The 21958-nt window shown below is 45.7% G+C and overlaps 1 protein-coding gene across 1 annotated transcript in view; it reads right to left on the reverse strand.

Annotated features, from left to right (window-relative positions):
- Positions 1-13858, reverse strand: part of LOC134410509 (solute carrier family 2, facilitated glucose transporter member 11-like) — a 31938-nt gene extending 18080 nt beyond the window's left edge. The window contains exons 1-4 of the mRNA XM_063143802.1: positions 13783-13858; positions 9004-9102; positions 2707-2867; positions 1769-1893 (exon numbers count right to left, since the gene is read on the reverse strand). Coding sequence (XP_062999872.1) covers positions 1769-1893; positions 2707-2867; positions 9004-9102; positions 13783-13806 — 409 coding nt within the window. The 5' untranslated portion in view covers positions 13807-13858. The remainder of the gene's footprint in view (positions 1-1768; positions 1894-2706; positions 2868-9003; positions 9103-13782) is intronic.
- Between the last annotated feature and the right edge of the window lie 8100 nt (positions 13859-21958).

The raw sequence follows: 21958 nt of genomic DNA on the forward strand, positions 1-21958 counted from the left end.
CTGCATCCTAGAATAATGAAGGAGCTAGCGGAAGAACTCTCAGAACCTTTGTCTATTATCTTTGCAAAATCATGGAAGATTGGTGAGGTGCCGGACGACTGGAGGAGGGCTAACGTTGTCCCTATCTTCAAAAAGGGCAAAAAGGGGGAACCTGGGAACTACAGACCAGTCAGTCTGACATCCATCCCTGGGAAAATTCTGGAGCAGATTATAAAGAAGTCAATCTGTAAACACCTTGAAATCAATGCAGTGATTACTAGAAGCCAACATGGATTTGTCAGGAACAAATCCTGTCAGACTAATTTGATCTCATTTTTTGATAGGATAACCTCCCTTGTGGACTGTGGGAATGCTGTGGACGTCATATATCTTGACTTCAGCAAAGCTTTTGACAAAGTACCACATGACATTCTGATTAACAAACTAGCTAAAAGTGGGCTAGATGGAACAACGATTAGGTGGATTCACAGTTGGCTACAGAATCGGACTCAAAGAGTATTTATCAATGGAACCTTCTCAAACTGGGGAGAGGCAACGAGTGGGGTGCCGCAGGGCTCAGTCCTGGGCCCAGTGCTCTTCAACATTTTTATTAATGATTTGGACGAGGAGGTGCAGGACTGGCCGATGACATCACATCACGCCAGTTCTTTTCCATCTTCATTGGCTGCCAGTCCAGGTCCGGGCCCGATTCAAAGTGCTGGTATTAACATTTAAAGCCCTAAATGGCTTGGGGCCAGGCTATCTGAAGGAACGCCTCCTCCCGTATGTACCTGCCCGGACCCTAAGGTCATCCTCAGGGGTCCTTCTCTGCAAGCCCCTGCCAAAGGAAGTGAGGCAGATGGCTACCAGGAGGAGGGCCTTCTCTGCTGTGGCACCCTGGCTGTGGAATGAGCTCCCTAAGGAGGTTCGCTTGGCATTATATGGTTTTAGATCCCAGGTGACCCCAGGTTTTAGACCCCTTTTTATTCTCCCAGCATTTTAACAGTCTATAAATAAATTTTAACTTGGTGTTTTAAATTTGTAATTTTGCATCGCTGCTGCTTTTATCTGGTTGACCTTTTGTATTTTATAGTATGTTTTTTTTACTGTTCTTTTATACTTTGAATGTTTTTAATTTTTGTGAACTGCCCAGAGAGCTCCGACTACTGGGCGATATAGAAATGTAATAAATAAATAAATAATGGGCTCAAGTTAAAGGAAGCCAGATTCCAGCTGGACATCAGAAAAATCTTCCTGACTGTTAGAGCAGTAGGACAATGGAACCAGTTACCTAGGGAGGTTGTGGGCTCTCCCACACTACAGGCCTTCAAGAGGCAGCCGGACAACCATCTGTCAGGGATGCTTTAGGGTGGATTCCTGCAATGAGCAGGGGGTTGGACTCGATGGCCTTGTAGGCCCCTTCCAACTCTGCTATTCTATGATTCTGTGACACATACCAGGCATGTTGAGAGTGTGGTAAATCGCTGGTATGATGGAGCTTTGTTGTTGCTGTTATTTGCACCTTTTAAACCAGATGCTAGCCAGGTCATGTCTCTGCATGCCTTGAACCCTTCCCACCTTCCCCAGTGTCCCACCTTCCCCACTGTCTCAACGTCTGGCTCAGCACTTCACAGCTGAGTCACACATGTTGGGGAGACTGGAATTTACTCAAAGGGAGCCTGACAAAGGAAGCAAGGGGAGCTTCCAAAGGATCCATGCTTCTTGTTTTATAATAGCTACCTCTGGAATTTCTTATAATGCTCCCCCCACCCCGCTGCTTCCTACATACCAATGCCAATTCCATAGAGGAGGCGACCGAGAAGGATCATCTCAAACGATTTGGCCATCTTGCTGAGACCCATGGATAGGGCAGCAGCCAGCATGATCACGTTGGTAAACATTTGGCATTTCTTTCTGTAATGGAATGAGTGGCCAGCATGAGAAAAACAGCCAGGTGGATATTCCAAATGGGTTTTTGAGCAGGAGCATCACCATACAATAACACGACACACCCAGCCAGTGGGAAGGAAGACCGTGCTGACCTTGTGATGTGGCTTTTTACCAAGTGAGGATTGAAGCACAATACAGTGTGCATGCAATGAGCCTTTGGGTAAGCCAGTCACCTGTCTCATCCTGCCAAGAGCAAGGAACACCAGGTCCAGGCCCCTGCTTTTTTCTACGAAATCCCAATCAAGAGCAAAAGTGCATCAAAACTCCTCTGCCTCTTGGCAGGATGAGCAAACACATCCAGCTGAAAGGGAAGGATGGACTGAGAAGTAAAGGACCCATTCAGGTGGCCTGTCTTCATCTCGGCCAAAACCACAGCACAGCCTGGTCTCAGTTGCTTGGGGGCATTTTCTGAGGCAGGCCCTAAAAGCCGCCTCTCAAATGCCAGTCAATGGGCATCTGCAGAGGGCCTGTCTTTCAGCCCCCCTTCCCCCAATGTATACACCTACATGTGGGGCTAAGGGCAGGGTCTTCTAGGCATTGTACAAAACCAAGCCACAGACAGCAGCTTTGTTTACAGTTTGGTGGTAATTGGAATAGAAGAGGCCCGCTCTGTTTTTTTGTAGGACCAAGGTGGTCTGGAATAGGCAGCGTGCTTTTCAACTTGTTGGGTCATGGGCTGGTTTCAGGAAGGATTGAGTTCTATTTTATAAATTTGCTGCTGAACATAATGCATGGAGGCCAGAACATGCCATAGGCACATACTTATGGAAGACTTACTTCCTATACTTTGTTGTGAGGTACCCACAGCAGACACTCCCCAGCAGTCCTCCGATGCCATAGACAGACACAATGAAGGACCACAGTAACAGGATGGTCTCTTGAGGGAGTGGGAAGCCATGACGATCCATCCAGGTTTCATTGATAAATTTTTTAATATGCTGTTGGCAAAAATGTATTCTTTGTACAGTTATCCCATTCATTCATCTTTTTCACAAGACTGTGCCCAAAGTGGTATACAACACACCCTATGAACAATAATAGTGACAATTCAATTCAAAATGTAAAAAATTAAACATTTGTAATTATAAACATCAATAACAATCTCAATAACTGTCAATGTCAATAAATCAATACAAGGTATTAATTCATTGTATCAATAAATCACAGTTGTAGCCACCTCCTATCCACAAGCAGGAGGCGCAGCCCAAAAGGGCGAAGTTTCCAGAGACCCTTGTCACAATTGCTCCCCTTGGGTCTCCTTTTTACTTCTCTCTATAAAAGGATCCCAACCATGGACCCAGTCAGGATACTGCTGCTCACTGGTTCTGTGTTTCACTGACTCTTCATGGTTTCACAGCAGCAAGCCACTCTGTGCTCCACTCACCCTTTTACTCACTGATGCCACCAAATATTTCAGTACTTAAGAATACAATCCAGTTTATGAAACAAAATAACTTTTATTTAACAATACGTAAAATCATGCAGTTTATCAATCTTGTTTGTTACAACACAGTATATATCATGAATCATTGCCTACTCTACCCACTAATAAAATCTATCTTCTCCTATTCCCTCTTTCCCCCCCCCCCAAATAATAAAATGTTGATCCTACCCTGTTCTAAACACTCCACCAGAAAAAAATGAGACTCTCTCACTCTGTCAACTCTACACACAACACTCTCAACTAAACTGCTTCTTCTGCTAGGGGCCACACACTTAAATCTCACAGCCAATCTCACAGCATCCACTCCAACATTCCATGCACTGACTTCCCCTCCCAACAGAATTAACTACTAACCATCCAAAATCAAATCCGCACTTACATCCTAGATAAATTGCAATAAACAGTAAAACATCAACTCTCTCATAAGAAATGGGAGAACTGTGGGGGCAAGGGCCTCAGCAACACTCAAAGGGACCCTGCAAAGTGTACACTGAGGACCACATCTTGGGAAGCAGGGGGGAACTGGGGCACGCACAATCACAACTAGGGCTATGCACTGCCTTGGATCCGAACCCCAAATCTGAAGCAGATCAGGGTGGTTTGGACCCTTCTGAACCAATCCGAGGCAGTTCGGGTGAAGTGCGAAGTGGTCTGAAGCCGAAGCCAATTGGATCTGAAGACTTGGGCCGCCTCGGCGCTTCAAAGCTGGCAGCTTCCAGTGCCATCACCAGAAATGAAAGGGAGTGATGGAGGCAGCAGGTAAGCCCCCCTTCCCCACTTACCTGCATCAGCCACTGCCGCTGCTGGACGCAAGCCAACGGCGGTGGTGGAAGACCCAGGTAAGCCCTCCTCCCCCACTTACCTGCGTCTGCCGCCACCGGCTTGTGTCCAGTGGCTTTCACTTGAGGTTGTGACTAGTGCTGTGCAGAGACCTCCCCAATCTGCCTTGGAGGCCGATCTGGAACCCCCAAAGCAGCACCGTTCCACCTCGGGGCTGGCTCGGGGGTTCCTGATGCGCCTTGGTGCCAAAACCGAGGCGAAATTCAGGCCCTCCGAGGCAACTTGGAGTTTTCTGGGTGCTGGCTGCGCAGCCGGCAGCCAGAAAACTCTCTCCACTTACCTGGTGCCTCCGCCGCCCTCTGCCGTGGACAGTGGAAGTTCCAGGCAAGCCCCCTCCCCCCTTCCCCCTTCCCCTGCATCCACTATCTGCTGCAGGCTTGCATCTGGAGGCTTCCACTCTTTCTATTAGAATGATAGAATCATAGAATAGCAGAGTTGGAAGGGGCCTACAAGGCCATCGAGTCCAACCCCCTGCTCAATGCCGGAATCCACCCTAAAGCATCCCTGACAGATGCTTGTCCAGCTGCCTCTTGAAGGCCTCTAGTGTGGGAGAGGCCACAACCTCGCTAGGTAACTGATTCCATTGTTGCAACTGCTCTAACAGTAAAGAAGTTTTTCCTGATATCCAGCTGGAATCTGGCTTCCTTTAACTTGAGCCCGTTATTCCGTGTCCTGCACTCTGGGCGATTCTATGGCTACTATCATATACTCATGGTCTATTTGCTCCCCTTCTACATTTGGAGCTCCATCACACCAGCGGTTTAACATACTCTCACCATGTATAGTATCTGGTATTGCAGCACAGGACTCACATGTCCTGTGCTGTCCTGCACCCATCTCACCTCTTTTCCTCCGTTTAGCGTATTATTTTGGTGTGAGGAAAGTCTGGATTATTTTCCCCAAGCAGATTTAATGAGCCCTTAAACCTCCATGTATTGCTATTCTCTCACTTTTTCCTTTGTTGGGTGTGTGTGCTTTGAATGCAGTCTTGCTAATGAAAGGGGAGGATGGGGCAGTTCTCCAGTAAGAGGGGGGCAGATGCTCAGGTCCCTGAGGACCCCAGCAGATCTCTATTTTTATGAACTGGGAGATGCACAGTTGTACATTATCAAATTAGAGGAAAACAGATCCTCCACAAATGCAAACAGGTGGAATTTTGCATTGGTGAAGTATCAGGAGAATGGTTTGAGGGGGGATTTTTTTAAAAAATTCTAAAAATCAAGGCATGAATGGATATGATTCAAACTTGGCATGGCACCCTCCTTAAGAACTATCATGGTGCCAAGTTTCATCCCTTTATCTTTAAAAATTACACAGATGTAAGCATTTTGGTTAGCTATAGATGTAGGCTGACCATATGAAAAGGAGGACAGGGCTCCTGTATCTTTAACAGTTGTATTGAAAAGGGAATTTCTGCAGGTGTCATTTGTATATATGGAGAACCTGGTGAAATTTCCTCTTCATGACAACAGTTAAAGCTGCAGGTGCCCTGCTCTCTTTTAAATCTGGTCACTCTAGTATAGCTCCTGCAGCTTTAACTGTTGTGATGAAGAGGGAATTTCACCTGGTTCTCCATATATACAAATGACACTTGCTGAATTTTCCTTTTCAATACAACTATTAAAGATACAGGAGCCCTTTCCTCCTTTTCATATGGTCACCCTATATAGATGTCAATATCAAAGCTACCCCTCACCCCACTCAGCCTCTTCCAAATATTGAGAGTTCAATGGGTTTACTCAAAGGGAAGCATGCATTGGCTTTTAATATGACTTGGATGGAAGTGCAGTTGAAATCAATGAGATTTACTCTTGACTAAGGGAATCAAGTCTGGGCAATAAACGAGCCCTATTGAGAACACACATACACACCTCCGATTCTGCCTTAATCCACCCCTGTGCAGAATCGGAGAGGTGTTTGTGTGTTAATGTGAAGGAATGACTTGGGGGGAATTACAAATTCCTTAAAAATCAAGGGATGAACCAACCTGGTTCAAACTTGGCAAGTCTAAAGCCTTACTTAAGAGCTTGGCAAGTCCTTGCACTGCTTTGGGGTGCACACATACCCATGTTACTTCATTTGGGCAGAGAGCCATGGATAGAGCTGGTCATGCTTAGAGGTGGCCATGATTCTGCAGACTTAGGGGCTTCCCCAGAGTTCTATGAAGGCCGCTATCTCTACCTTGGACCAGTGCTGGGCTCTGAGCCTTCCCTTAGCCTCCTGGGTGCTTTCTGAGAAAAGGCCCGGTGACCCACTTCCCTCAGCCTGGCTATCAAAGATGTTGTGGCTGCTGGGATCCATGGTGGTAAGAGTAGCAGCCTTGGCTGTTTGTGAGGAGCTAGAGGAGCCACCTAGGTGTAGGCCTCCTGTGGGCCAGTGGAGGAGTACAGGTTTGGGAGCTGGAGGTAGTTGTTGCAACTTGCCCTGAACACTTGGGCTGGGAGGGGTTGATAGACCAGGAGAGATACGTGGCCATGAGAGTGTTATGCATTTTTTCAAAAGTTTCACACAACAACTGCAGATGGCACGTCCAGAGGATCCTGTGGGCTCTGTGGTGCCCATGTGTGCCCTTTAGCTGGGCTTTGTGCAAGGCTTGGGGAAGCAGAGGCTGGCAGAGGGGTGGGTGGAAGTGAGGAAGAGTGGTGGAGTGGTCTGGTGGGCGGGGAGGGGTGTCGCCAGGGCAACTGACTGAGCGGCCATGCAGCAATCGAGGGGAATCAAGGGGGAGCAGGGGCCAGTAGGCTAAGTGGTTGAGGGAGGCATGAACAGGCCAAGGGTCGCCCCTCTCTCTCAGGGTAAGGTCATTTGTCTTGGGATATGAAACTGGGGGAAGGAGTTGGGATGCTTCTGCCGGAGGACTCCATGGGTTTTCAAAATAGATGCATGAAATTAGGCAACGGAGCCCACCACATGACATGTTAAGCAATGGGTGTCCAGATAAGCAACAGAGCAGCCCGTTGTTTTACTCCATTGGTTAAGTTGTGGAAATAGTGTACCATGAGTTGTGTGTCCATTGTATGTTGTCCGCCAGAAAACACAATAAGCAACGCAATGGATGGTTGCCTAATTAATCAACAGTTGCTTATCATGTCATCTGAACCCAGCCTTTATGTCTCTCTCTCTGTGTGTGTTGGGTTTTAAAAATTAAGTGATAAACTGAATTCTTAAACTTGCTTTATTTGAAGAATTGCTCTAAAAGGCCTAAAACCTGAGCCTAAACTGAAGCTAGTAGAGTGAGTCTTTTTTATTTTATATGTGTGTGTGTGTGTGTGTGTGTGTGTTTAAACTAAGTGATAAGCTGAGTTCTTAAGCTTTCCTTTTTAGTGAACTGTTTTAAGGCCTAAAAACTAAGCCTAAAGTGAAGCTACCAAAGAGTGAATCTTTTTTATTTAATGTGTCTGTGTGTTTTATTTATTTATTTAACTAAGTGATCAGCTAAAGTCTTAAATTTGCTTTATTTATTGAAGTGTTCTTTAAGGCTCAAAACCTTTGCCGGAACTGAGCCTTAAGCCAGCTTGCACTTCTTTCTGTTTATATCCAAACTCTTACACTATTTTAGGGTGACCATATGACCGGATTTGCCTGGATTTGCCTGGGGTTTTGATGGCAAATCTGGGAGGGAGAGGGGAAATCTGGATTTGAAACAGATCCGTTCATCTATTGATTTTTTAGGGATTTTTTAAAAATTGAGGTTTTAAAATTATTATTTTTTAAATCGTCATTTTTAAAGATAAAGAGATGAAACTTTGTACCATGATAGGATTTAGGTAGAGCTTTAGCCACACCAAATTTGAAACAGATCCGTTCATCCATTGATTTTTTAGGACTTTTTTAAAAAATGAGGTTTTAAAATTATTATTTTTTAAACTGTCATTTTTAAAGATAAAGAGCTGAAAGTTAGCACCATGATAGCTTTTAGGTAGAGCTTTAGCCATACCAAATTTGAAACAGATCAAATTGCCAGTAGCAAACCCTGTTAACAACAACAGCAGCTTGCAATGAGTGAGAAAAGATATTTGAGGGAAGGGGAGAATGTAACACACAGAGTATAGCAAAAGCTTCAAAGTACAGCAAAACCTACAAAAGTAGGAGTGAGTGAAGTTAATTTCAGATACATTGAATCTCTCACTTGTTTTTTATTTCAGTGATTTTAACACTAAGGTGTTATGTAGAACAGATTTGTCTTAAATGTGTGCTGTAAAATCAGACGTGACCAAGGCTATATTCGGGTGGGCACGCCCCCTTGGTACTGGACATGCCAATTGACCATGTTGACCTCCTTTTTGGTTTCCAAAATATGGTCACCCTAACTATTTAGTCCTGTACAGTAGTTCCTGCCAATATAAAGCTATGTTGCTTATGTTCCTTTATAAGCTTGGAATTAGTTAAAATATGTAGCTGGGATTCTTTTCAACCACTCAGGAATCTTACATCAAGACTGTAAGTTCTTGCTGGATTTCCCCCAATATTTAGCTTTGTACTGTACGTTTATAAGTGGTAACCCCTCTGGGATTTGGCTCCCTTTGCTGTGGCCTTGTTTTGGCTTCAGCAGCTGTTTATGTGATGAATTACCTTGCAACTTATAATATACATGATTACCTGAGATAACTTAATAGTTAATTAATTAATTTCACTTACTTTCTCCTTGCCCAGTTGCTTTTAACTCACTTGTTTCCTGATGCTTCATCACTGGGGCTCTTCAGGCTCAGAGCCCATGGTCTGGCTACAAGGCAACTCCTATATATTCTTGAAAAATCAAACTCAAGAACTGCAGGAAAATCTTTGCTTACCATGGAGGGGTAGTTGATCACAGAAATATGGAACCCATATGGGAAGCTGCCGCCTATTCCGAGCACGAGGATCATTTGGAACAAACCCCGGTATTGAATCTGTAAAGGCAACACATGAGAATCTGTTAGCCCCTATAACTGTATTCTTGAACAGTTCATAGTGGAAAATATGCATGTGGACACACACATGCACACAATTCTTAGATGAGTGATTTATTGGGCTGTGCATCACTTTGGATCTGAATCTTGAAACCGAGGTGAATCAAGGGGATTTGGAGGGCTTTGAAGCAGATCTAAATCGAATCGAAACAGGTCTGAATCAGTCCAAAGTGAATTGCATGATCCGAATCAATTTGGATTGATTTGGACCTTTTTCAAACACAGATAGGCATGAAAATTAGCACCATGATAGGGCTTCAGGAGGGCTTCATTCCTGCCAAGTTTGAAGCACATTGGTTCATCCCCTGATTTTTAGGGATTTTTTAAAGTTTGAGGTTTAATTTTTTTTAAAAAAAAACAACACGCTGTCATTTTTAAAGATAGAGATTTTTTATTTATTTATTTATTTAAGGATTTTTATGCCGCCATTCAGCCAAAAAAGGCTCTCACAGCGGCTTACAAAAGTATTTCTTGACAGTCCCTGCCCACAGGCTTACAATCTAAAAGACATGACACAAAAGGAAAGGGAATTGGGAGGGAGGAGGAGGAGGGGGAAAAGGAAAGCAAATTCAGGCACTACAATCTTAGTTGGAAAGTTCAGCAGTTACAGTTGACAGCAGGAGGGAGGGGTCTCTCAGCTGGAGCTGGACCCAGGCCTGATGGAGAGGTGCCTGGCTGCTGCTTCCTCCCTCACTGGTGGCCTCTGCAGAGACAGTTGACAGCAGGAGGAAGGGGTCTCAGCTGGAGCTGGACCCAGGCCTGATGGAGAGGTGCCTGGCTGCTGCTTCCTCCCTCACTGGTGGCCTCTGCAGAGACAGTTGACAGCAGGAGGGAGGGGTCTCTCAGCTGGAGCTGGACCCAGGCACAGTGGAGAGGTACCTGGCTGCTGCTTCCTCCCTCACTGGTGGCCTCTGCAGAGACAGTTGACAGTTGACCTGCCTGCCTGTCTGCCCACTTCTCCAATATGTTTCTGGTTCTACCTTGCAGGGTTGGTTTGTGTTTCTGGCTTTGCTTTGACTCAATTTCTAAGGCACATTGCTCCCAGTCAGGTAATGTGTGTATTGCAGGCAGTCTACTTTCCCTGTTTCTCTCTGAATGGAAAGAGCCTGAGGATGTGTCAGCTTCAGAACAAAAGGAAAGTAGGGGAGATTTGCACTTGGAACGATAGTGTGAGTTTGAATGTGATTTTTCAAGAAAACAATTAAATTAGCCACTCAAAGCAAAGAGCAATTTGAGAAGGTGTGTATACCATACACATACCTTCTTAAATTGCTCTTTGCTTTGAGTGGCTGCTTTAATCATTTCCTTGAAAAAACCACATTTTTAGCAGTGGATTACAGGAAAACCACTGCATAGAAGTTTCTGAAATTTGGCACCCATGAGCACATCCAGGGCATCTGTAAGGTCACCAACTTTCATGTTTCTATCTTGAAAAATAAAAAAGTTATATGAATTTATTTTTTCCAATGCGAGTCTATGGGAGAATGAAAAAAACTGAATAATTTGGACATCCGAATTGTGATTCGGATTCAGATCTGAGGCGAGGCAGACTGGGTCCAAATTGATCCGAATTGAATCAGTCTCAATTCAGAAGGTCCAAATCAGGATCCAAAGCAAATCGGGGGGGGGGGTGTCCATGCATATCCCTAGTGATTTATAGCATGCTCGTGACTGGCCACTCAAGGAAGTTTGTGGGTAAGTTACATGACACATTTCTGCATCTTAATTTGAAATGGAAATAAACTAGTAACAAAAAGACCCATTTTCTGTTTCAGCATGAAAAGAGGAAATCATGCTATAAGAAAAGGCAGACCACAGTGCCGTCTTGTGGCTGTATATATGAATCATATAGCACCCGTGGTTAAAGGGGGAAATGGGGAGGGGGACGGGAATGGGTGTAAAGGGAGCACGTCATGATCATGGCATGAAAATGGAAGCAGAAAGCCATGGTAAACTTCTGGGATTTTCCCTGGTATAAAAATGCTTTTAGAGAACAAAATACTACAAAACAGAGATTTCAAATGCTAGACCTTACAATGTATACTTTCTTCTTTAAAACAGAATAGCTAATTAATTGCCTCGTGCAAGTGAAAGGATTTAGAAGAGTAGTCAGCAAAGATAGGTACATTTTGTTTTAAAGGTTATGGTGGTGTGAAATGTGTCATAATGCCAACCAGCAACCATGGGCACTGGAACACTTTCCTAAGTCACACTAATACCCCCTTTTGTTTGTTCTGAACGACATTGATGCAGTAGGGAAAGCAGAATAGAGCAATTCAACATTAAATGTAAAATTTAGGCAAGGCCAGTGCCCCACCACCACACCAATTTGATTTTTCAGGCAGAAGGAATAGCAAAACTGGGCCACTGCATGTGTCCTTCCAATATCTGCTGCCATCTAGTGCCCTTTCCCAACCTGGGCAATGAGCTGCCCTCTCCCAACCTGGGTGTTGATGGGATTTGTAGTCCAGCCCAGGTTGGGAGAAAAGCCGGTCTTATGGAGTGCTCTGGCAGGGTAGCAACGTTATTTAGTTTGAAGTGTTTTAATCTTTGTAAACAGGCCAGAGAGCTGCGGCAATGGGATGGTATACTATCCTTGATTTGCATCAGCAGAAGCAGAGAGGGCATTTTCTCTGCCGCCTCTCCCCACATACACAGAATGTAGCAAATTAAGACTCTTCCCTTGCACCCAATACATTGTAAGGCCCATGATAGTATGAATTTATGTGGTAGATTTCTTTTTTAAAAGGTCCTCAAATGGGGAGATAAGACTTGGGGACACAGCTGAGGCACTGCCCATCACTCCTACCCCAACCCCCATAAATTCAAAGGCCTGTTCCATAGGCTGCCACCTCACTCCAGCATACCTGGGAGTAAGCCCTATTGGACTCAATGGGAGGCACTTATTAGTAGACAGGTATAGGATTGCACTGTCTGGAAAACAAGACATTGTAACTGACCCAGCGCTTTACTCAAATGCAACCAGCCACATGCCATGTTCTATGTTTTGTCCTTAAAAAGGCCTGCTCTCTGCTTCCTGGCTTCACTGAGGGGGCTTCTCGCCTTGACCACATCCTCCATTCCCAGCTGTTTTAAGAAGTACAAGGATGGTTTTAAACAAGGGGCAAGTGCCACAGGCTTAAGGCGTCTGGATATCTCATACACATTATATTTCGAGTACTAACATTTGAGTGTCCTGTGCTTATATCTTTTTGTGAGGAGACTTAAAAATGAATTTTGCTATTGTTTGCTTCATCTAGAAATATATATGCTGAAGTTTAATTCAGGCAAGAGAGAGATGCTCTTGGCAGATCAGGGAATTTATTTATTTATTTATTTATTTATTCATTCATTCATTCCATTTGTATATTGCCCAATAGCTGAAGCTCTGGGAACTCAACCTGTGCAGGATGGTGTTGCATTCCCCCTGAGGCCTTGCATTTGGGTGTATCCTTGGACTAGGGTGACCAACTGTCAGGATTTCCCCGGATTTGTCCTGGTTTTTGTTCTTTCCATGGTGTCGGGGGATTTTCTATAATTTTCAATAATGTCCTGGAATGACACACCTTCCCCTTTAAGGCTGCCATTAGCATGGCAGGAGGGAATGACATGCTTTCTTGAGGCACATCATTCTCCCACCCCGAGCTCCAATTGAGGTCTTAAAGGGGAAAGTGGGTCATTCGTGGACATTATAGAAAAGGCCCCAATTGGAGTGGATGGTGGTGGTGCAGAATGAAATCCTTTCCCCTCCTCCACTCCAATCGGGTTCTTTAAGGTGGCGGGGGAATAATGTACTTTCTGCAGGACTCAGAAAGCTGCTTCCCCACACACACACTAAGTGTCCTCTTTTTTGGTTTCCCAAATATGGTCACCCTACCTTGGACTCAAGCCTGAGCCTGGAGGCTGAGTTTTTGGCGGTGGCCAGGAGTGCATTTGCACAACTAAGGCTATTGCACCAACTGTGTCCGTTCTTAGAGACATCTGATTTGATCATACATCCCGTTTGGACAACGGTGATGCGCTAGAGAGGCACCAGCTGGTCCAGAATGCTGGGGTGAGACTGTTAATTGCCCAGGGCCAACTACAGGGAGCTCATTACAACAGCCTCACTGGTCTGTTTCCAGGCAGAAATCAAAGTGCTGGTTCTAATCTATAAAGCCTTGCATGGCTTGTGATCAGGCTACCTGGAAGACCACTTTCTCCCATTTGAGCTTGCCTGGGTCTCAATGTCTTGGTGAGAGGCCCTTTTATCGATGCCTCCGCTTTCAAGGGTGTGTCTGGTGGTATCATGAGAGAGTGGGGGGGCATTTTTGGTGGCTGCTTCCAGACTGTGGAGCTTCTGTTCAAGCAGGTTTTGGGTGTCTGTGGGGTTGGCTGCTGTTTTTATTCTGTTATTGTTGTATTTTATTGTGTTTTAATGGATTTATTTTATTATTGTTTTAATCAAGTTTTACTTATGATTATAAACTGCCTGGAGTGGCATTTTTCTTGGTGAAAAGTGGGGTGCAAATAAAATAAATACATTTTAAATTGCTTTTTTTCTTTTGCTCAGTAAGTAGCTCCTGAAGATATTCTTTTAATATAGGAAAATGACTGAAACACAAAGAATCTGGTACTCACGAGGTCAGAGAGAAAGTTGGCCATCTCCTAGCGTGGACCAAGGAGGGCTGCTGTCCAGGGACTGGCTCCTTTCAACAGAATGTGCCATGGGCTGTTTCTCAGCAGTGCCTCACTTAGCATTCCTGCACAAACCGTCACCAGGCATGGTTTAATTGAAGTTAACGTTTATTGTGCAGGTTTTCAATTAATGCATTAATGTTGGTTTCTGTGCAAAATTTTGAACTGCTGGGTTAAATAAATCAACCAGCAGTAAGCCGACTCATCCAATTAAATGATCAAAACCTGACTAGCTTCTGTGAACGCCCTCAGACTTGGGAAACAGGGGTGAGGTTTTGTGGATGGCCTTTGCTTTCCTCAAATTATATAAACTCAGGTTGGTTGCACTTGATCCGAGGGGGGGATGTATGGTGTGAGGACTGCAGCCAACCACCAGGGCAAACTATGCAGGACATTACTCATGCACAGGTTTCATCATTGAATGCACTCCCCCACCCCCAGAAATAATTAGCATGGAGCCACCAATCCACATGGGAGTCATAGACTCATAGAATAGCAGAGTTGGAAGGGGCCTACAAGGCCATCGAGTCCAACCCCCTGCTCAATGCAGGAATCCACCCTAAAGCATCCCTGACAGATGGTTGTCCAACTGCCTCTTGAAGGCCTCTAGTGTGGGAGAGCCCACAACCTCACCAGGCAACTGATTCCAGGCAACTGACTATGAACGCTCAGAGTCCTGCTATGAGCGTTCATAGAATAGTAGAGTTGGAAGGGCCTTATAAGGCCATCGCGTCCAACCCCCTGCTCAATGCAGGAATCCACCTTAAAGCATATCTGACAGGTGGTTAGGGGGGCTTTTGCCCTTTGCCCCCACTGCAGTCCCAATTCAGATTGTGGGGAATGGGGAGCGCTTGCAATTTGCATGGGGAAAAAGTTCCCAGTTTGTGTACATGTTTGTTAAAGTGCCGTGCCCACAACTGGACAGAGTGAGCTCCATATGAGGTGAGGTCAGACCAGTACAGAACAAAGTGAACCATTACTTCACATGACTTGGAAATTATACTTCTATTAATGCAACCTAAAACCGCATAAGCCTCTTTGGGGGCAGGGGGCAGGGGGCAGGGGGCAGGGCATGTCCCGGCAACTGACTCACGTTCAGCTTGTGCTTGATTGCAATTCCCTGCTCCTTTTTACATGATTTTTTGTTTTGTTTTTGTCCAACTGCAGAACTTTGCATTAGTCTCTGTGCTGAAATGAACAAACTGAATTCTAACAGTTTTCCATTCTGTGATCCGCATTTTGAATTTTAGCCCTGTCTTCCCTCCATGTTTCCCATCATCTGCAAATTTGATAAGGGTTTCCTCTACCCTTCCATCTAAGGGCATGTCTACGCCAGGGGGGTGGAGGGGGAGGATCTCGCAATATGCTGATCGTGAAATCCTCCCCCTGAGTCTACACACGGTGCGCGACGTCCCAGGAGGAAGAGGACGTCGCACCCACCATTTTTTAAAATCGAAAACTAGTGCAGGAGCACTCCAGGATTCGAGGCGTGTTTGGTTTTGTTATGCCTTGAGCTTGAGCCATCTGAATCGATGCCATGAGCACTTGGTTTGGTCTCTTTAGGTCTCTCTGGTGCCCTTCTCTGGATATGGAGTCATATTTATTCTCTTACCTTTGTTTAATCAGAAAATGTTTAATTAAGCCTAGCAGTCTAATGTCTCTCCTGCCCAAGCTATTAAAGTTGGGTTTTCACCAAGATCTTATTTGCATGGTTTAATTAATCATGTTTTGTTGAATTGTGGGTTGTTGTTATATGCAAATCCAAAACTATGAGTTAACTATGGTTTATTAACCACAAAGAACCCATGAAGAGAACCCATGGTTTGTTGTTACAACAGCTGAAACTGTTTAGGTTGGAAAAAAGGAGGGAAAAGGGAGACATGATACAGTTATGCATGGTGTGGACAATGTGACTGGTGAACCATTTTTCTCCTTCTCTCATAACACTAGGCCATCCTGTGGAGCTTATTGGTGGGGGATTCAGGACAGATAAATGGAAGTACTTCTTCACAAAGCACATAAACTATGGAATTCACCTTCACAAGGTGTAGTGATGGCCACCACTTTGGATAGCTTCAAAAGGAGATTGGAGAAATTAATGGAGAAGGTTATCAATGGCTACTAGTCCTGGTGGTTATATGCTACCTCCAGTATCAGAGGCAGCAAGTTGCTGGGGAACATGGGCAGGAGGGTGCTGTTACACATGTCCTGCTTGTAGGTTCCTGCTCAAGAGTTGATTGGCCACTTCTTGTACCAGAAGACAGTAACTTGATACTAGCTGTGGTTTGGCAGTGCTCCACCATAAAGAGCTGTAACACTGTAGCGCTTACAGAGAGGGAGAACAGAGTGGGGATCCGGCACAGGGAGGAAATGGACATTTCGGGAGTTCACTCCAGGTGAATTTACACAACAAAAGAAGCTATTGTAGAAAAGAAGGCTTCCTTCAAAAAAGAAATGGAAGTCTTACCCTGCCGCATAAACCCTTCTCAGGTAAGCACCACCACTGGAAAACCTGAGGGAGGGTTAAATAAAACCTTTCCCCTAGCTATGAGGGAAACAGGTTATATAAAGGAACTGTTTTTAAATGTATTATGGGTATATTCTGGTGAGGGTGTTTGACAACTATGAGGCAGGTAAACAATGCCAAGCTGACATGTGGTAACTGGTAGCTAACAAAATAATAAGTTTATTGTAATGTTAAAAGCTTCAAATGAAAAAAATAATGCTTCCAATCCTGCCTAATCCAAACCTCCCACACACCAACCCCTACTCTCTCTCTCCACACCAATCCTAAATCCCTACCAATTAATCTCTCCTCACTCTACAAACAACTCCAATCCCCACTCCCAACAACTACTAACCCAACATACTAATATGCTAACTACCACTCCCTCCATCACTCTTTATATACTCCTTCCCCCACCCTACCTATTACATCACAAAACCACACCCACTCAGTTCTAACATTCCATACTCACCAGACATACTAAACTAGAGACTTGCAGGATACTCCATTGTGGGGTACCTGACTTTTTTAGTGCGGAGCTTTGGGGCTTTGCCTCTGGATCCCTTCGGAGTGGATGGAGATCACCTGCCGCCACTCCAAAGCTACCCCAGGGTAAAGTGCCTGTGTAGATGAGCCCAAAGTCCCCTACAAAGTCCCCAGAGAGCTTCTGCTATGGGGCGGTATATAAATGTAATAAATCATCATCATCATATATAAGTGTGTCATAAGAGAAGACAATTTTGTTGAGGACCTCTGCCTTGACCTCCCCTGCTAAACGCCCCCTGACAAAATCCTGTTTGCTCCCGCTGTTTGCTTGCTCTGATCGCACTCTTTCTGGGAGCTGGCTTCCTTCTGTAGTCCTTCGTTCTGAAGAATTTTTTGTGAACCGCCCAGAGAGCTTCGGCTATTGGGCGGTATAAAAATGTAATAAATAAATAAATAAATAAATTAGAATTACAACTAATTTTCTGTGAAGTTATGCATAGCCTTATAGATTTTTATAGATTTTTTGCACAGAGCTCCATCAGACAAGCGTTTTATTGCATATTCATTGTTGGGCACTCACATATTGTCACGGGTTGCTGTCACAATGTTGTCTGCCCCTTCTGGCCTTCCTTGCGCCACAAAAAAACCTCAGAAAGTCTGATATATTTTCTCCATGTGAAATAAAAGCACCCTTCCATCCCATGTATTGCTGTCCTCCTGCTATGTTGCTTTTGTTTGGGGAGGTCCTCCTCCAGCTTGACGAGTCTGTCAGTTGAATGAACAGAGCTGGATGACCGGACTTTTGCCACCCTTGTTGCCCACAGAGCAACAATCCCACCCTTGTTGCCCACGGAAACAGCGCTGAATCAGTAAAACCCTAGACAACAAAGCCAGAGCAATGGGGGGTGGGGGGTGGAAGGCAACCATGTCCATCACCCGACAAGAACCAATGAACTGGAGGGGGCAGGGAAGGAGCAGGGTGGTGATGTAAAATCTAGAATGTCCATTTCCCCCTGACACGGATACATGAATCCACACACTTATGCCTGCACACGTGTACACGCAAGCACCCATTCGCTCTCTCACACACATGCACCATCACACACATGCCCCCAGGACACTCCACCAAGATCTACGTCCATTCCCCTTCATATTTTCCCACTTCCCTTTAAGAACACCTTGTTCCTTTCAACTTCCCATTTGCGGTTTTGGCAGCCCTCCAAAAATAACATAGCTGCTACATTGTATCTCCCCACCACGTGTGCCTTACCATGGAACAGCACCATGGTCATTTAATCATGAATGTAAACAAAGACACACATGACTACAAACCGCTGGCTAGCTCAGTTGCAGAGGCACGAGAAACCCTCAGAGAGGACCTGGTCTACTCAAATGAGAGCACCACTGAAAGCCTGTGCAGGAGAGCACCTGGAAAGGGTGAATGGGCGCACAAGGCAGGGAAGAAGAGTGGCCAGATGCCCCTCAATAAAAACTCCATTTACCCCTGTGCAATTGGCATGTAGGCACTTACCCAGCCCCCTAGCCTAGTCGGAGGATACTGATTGAATTAACCCTGCTGAACCCACTCCACTGACTAACTGCCAGGTCAGTCCAAAACAAAATCTCCCTCATCCATGATCTGATTGTGGATGAGGGGGTTGACCTGGTATGTATCACTAAGACCTGGGTGGGTGAACTGGGGTGTGTGTGTTACTCTCACCCAGCTCTGCCTTCCTGGGTACTCAGTGCAGCACCAGCACAGACTCGAGGGCCGGGGAGGGGGGGTTGCCGTGGTCTATAGAAATACAATCTCCCTCTCTAGGCTTCCTGTTCATTCAAGTGCTGATCTTGAGTGTTTGTACTGTGTGTTGGGAACTTGAGACAGATTAGGGATTCTGCTGGTGTACCATCCAGCCTGTTGCCCAACAGTCTCCCTGCCTGAGCTGATGAAGGTTGTCTCGAACCTGGTGTTGAGGACCCCCAGGATGGTGGTTCTGGGGGATCTCAACTTTCATGCTGAGGCTGCTGTATCCGGAGCGGCTCAGGACTTCATGGCTGCCATGACAACCATGGGGCTGTCTCAACATGTCACTGGCCTAACGCATGCAAAAGGACACACGCTTGATCTGGTTTTCTCGACTGGACAGGAGGATGGTGATCTGGAAGTGGAGGAACTAATATCTACCCCCTTGTCATGGTCAGATCACTTCCTATTGAGGTTTAGACTCTCGACGGCCTTTCCCCTCTGCAAGGGTAGAGGGCCTATTAAAATGGTCCACCCCCGGAGGCTAATGGACTACAATGGATTCCAGAGGGCTCTGGGGGATTTTCTTGCTGATATGGCCAGTGCTCCTGTCGAAGCCCAGGTCGCTCTGTGGAGTGCAGAGATGACTCGGGCGGTTGACACGATCACGCCCAAGCGTCCTCTCCTTCTGAGCAAAGCCTGGCCAGCTCCTTGGTATACACCTGAGCTGAGGGCAATGAAGCAAGAGGGGAGACGGCTAGAACGCAGGTGGAGGAAAACTCGTGCTGGGTCTGATCGAACACGGGTTAGAGCTCACTATCGAGCCTACTCTGTGGCGGTGAGGGTGGCAAAGAGACAGTTCTTTTCCACCAGCATTGCATCTTCTCAGTGGTGTCCGGCGGAGCTTTTCCGAGTGGTTCGTGGCCTGTTACACTCTGGGTCAGGGCATGAGATAGTTAAACCCTCAGTAGCACGCTGTGACAAGTTTGCACGGCACTCAGATTCATCTTGAGTTGGACACCACACTTAATGCAGCTCCACTAGTAGAGGTGTTCAGAGCGCTGTCCAGTTCAGTTTTATTGGATGAGTTTCAGTTATTGAGGCCCGAGGATGTGGACAAGGTGCTTGGCCAAGTCCGGTTGACCACCTGTGTGCTTGACCCTTGCCCCTCATGGCTCATTACATCAAATAAGGAGAGGATCGCCCGCCAGGTCCAGGAGGTTGTAAATGCCTCCTTGAGAGAGGGAGTGGTGCCGGCCTCTTTAAAAGAGGCGGTAATTAGACCACTCCTGAAGAAGCCTAATCTGGACCCGGAGGTAATCGACCATGGTATCCTTCTGGATAGGTTGTCTGAGCTGGGAGTTGGAGGTACTGCGTTGCAGTGGTTCCGCTCCTACTTGGATGGCCGATTCCAGAAGGTGGTGCTGGGGGATTATTGCTCTGTGCCGTGGCACCTAAGCCACGGGGTTCCACAGGGCTCTATCTTATCCCCCATGCTGTTTAACATATACATGAAGCCGCTGGGGGAGGTTATCCGGAGATGTGGACTGAGGTGTCATCAATATGTGGATGATACTCAGCTCTACCTTTCCTTTTCATCAAACCCAGGTGAGGCAGTGACTGTTCTGAACCAGTGCCTGGGCACGGTAATGGACTGGATGAGGACTAACAAACTGAGACTCAATCCAGACAAGACGGAGGTACTGTTAGTGGGTGGTTCATCTGTCCGATGAGGTGATGTTTGCCCTGTCCTGGACTCTCCCTAAAGGATCGGGTCTGTAGTTTGGGCATGCTCTTGGATCCAGAACTGTCACTTGAGGCACAGGTGAACTCAGTGGCAAAGAGCACCTTTTATCAGCTTAGGTTGATATACCAACTACGTCCTTATCTGGACAGAGATAGCCTAGCTACAGTTATCCATGCTCTGATAACCTCTCGTTTGGATTACTGTAATGCGTTATACGTGGGGCTGCCTTTGAAGCTTCAGCTGGTTACTAACAGGGACTGGCCAGCGAGATCACATTACGCCAGTCCTTTTCCATCTTCACTGGCTGCCAGTCCAGGTCCAGGCCCGATTCAAAGTGCTGGTATTGACATTTAAAGCCCTAAATGGTTTGGGGCCAGGTTATTTGAAGGAACGCCTCCTCCCATATGTACCTGCCTGGACCTTAAGATCTTCTACAGGGGCCCTTCTCCATGAGCCCCTGCCAAAGGAAGTGAGGCAGGTGGCTACTAGGAGGAGGGCTTTCTCCGCTGTGGCACTCCGGTTGTGGAATGAGCTCCCCAGAGAGGTCCGCTTGGCGCCTACACTGTACTCCTTTCATCGCCAGCTGAGGACCTTTTTATTCTCTCAGTATTTTAACACTTAATTTTAACTTAAATTTAAATTTTACTGTTTTAACTCTGTATTTTAATCTTATATCAATTTTGCTGTGTGGTTTTATCCTGGTTGTGCTTTTTATACTGTATTTTGTAATTGTGCTTTTAACCTGTTGGTTGTTTTATTATGGTTTTAATTTTTGTGAACCGCCCAGAGAGCTTCAGTTATTGGGAGGTATAAAAATGTAATAAATAAATAAATAACTGCCCAGACATCACCATAGGGAAGGGCTACATGCAGAGCACACCTGGGAGCAGGTATATCGCATGTGGTGATGGCAGTGGCCAGATGTTTTCCCCACTGCAGTTCCTCTCTTGACCACTGATTGAGTGCATCTGCGCATGCCTGAGTGATGTAACAGATGAGGTGGACCAATGGGATGTGGGCAAATGATGTATAACATCTGGACTATGTATGCTGTGGGTTGAATGCACCAGGTCATCACCCTATTCTCGAGAATAAATGTTTGGAGTCCACCACCTTGCCTGTGATCTTTCACGAGTGTTTCAATATTGGACCTTGGTGCACTTGGATTTAGCATAATTTATGCAACAGTGGGGTGGCGCAATAGTTTTGGAATTAAAATAGAAAATGTACCTTTCACCATTCATGAGATTGTATTATGGGATAGATTGTGATGTGAGAGGGTGCCCATTTCACAAGTTTGAACTGGGCTCCAAAATATGTTTGGGCCCTTAGCACCACACTTTGGTGCTCAAGGGCCAGAAACCCCTTCCCCACACAGGCCATGAACAAATTTACAATTTACCTGTCTTAATTTGGTAAAGTGAGTGACTCATGGGTTTCATCATTCCAGATATTCTAGAATAAAATGGATTACTTGGATTCTGTTCAATATGATTTTCAGCCTGGCACTGGAATGGAAGCTGCTTTGATCTCTCTGGTGCTTAGCAGTGCTTGGAAATGGATCTGGGAAGCATGGGCCTAAGGATACTCCTGGGCCTCTCAGTGGCTTTTGATGCCACCCACCATGGTATCCTTC

The sequence above is a fragment of the Elgaria multicarinata genome, chromosome 18 (assembly GCF_023053635.1).
Source record: "Elgaria multicarinata webbii isolate HBS135686 ecotype San Diego chromosome 18, rElgMul1.1.pri, whole genome shotgun sequence".
Classification (NCBI taxonomy): domain Eukaryota; kingdom Metazoa; phylum Chordata; class Lepidosauria; order Squamata; family Anguidae; genus Elgaria; species Elgaria multicarinata.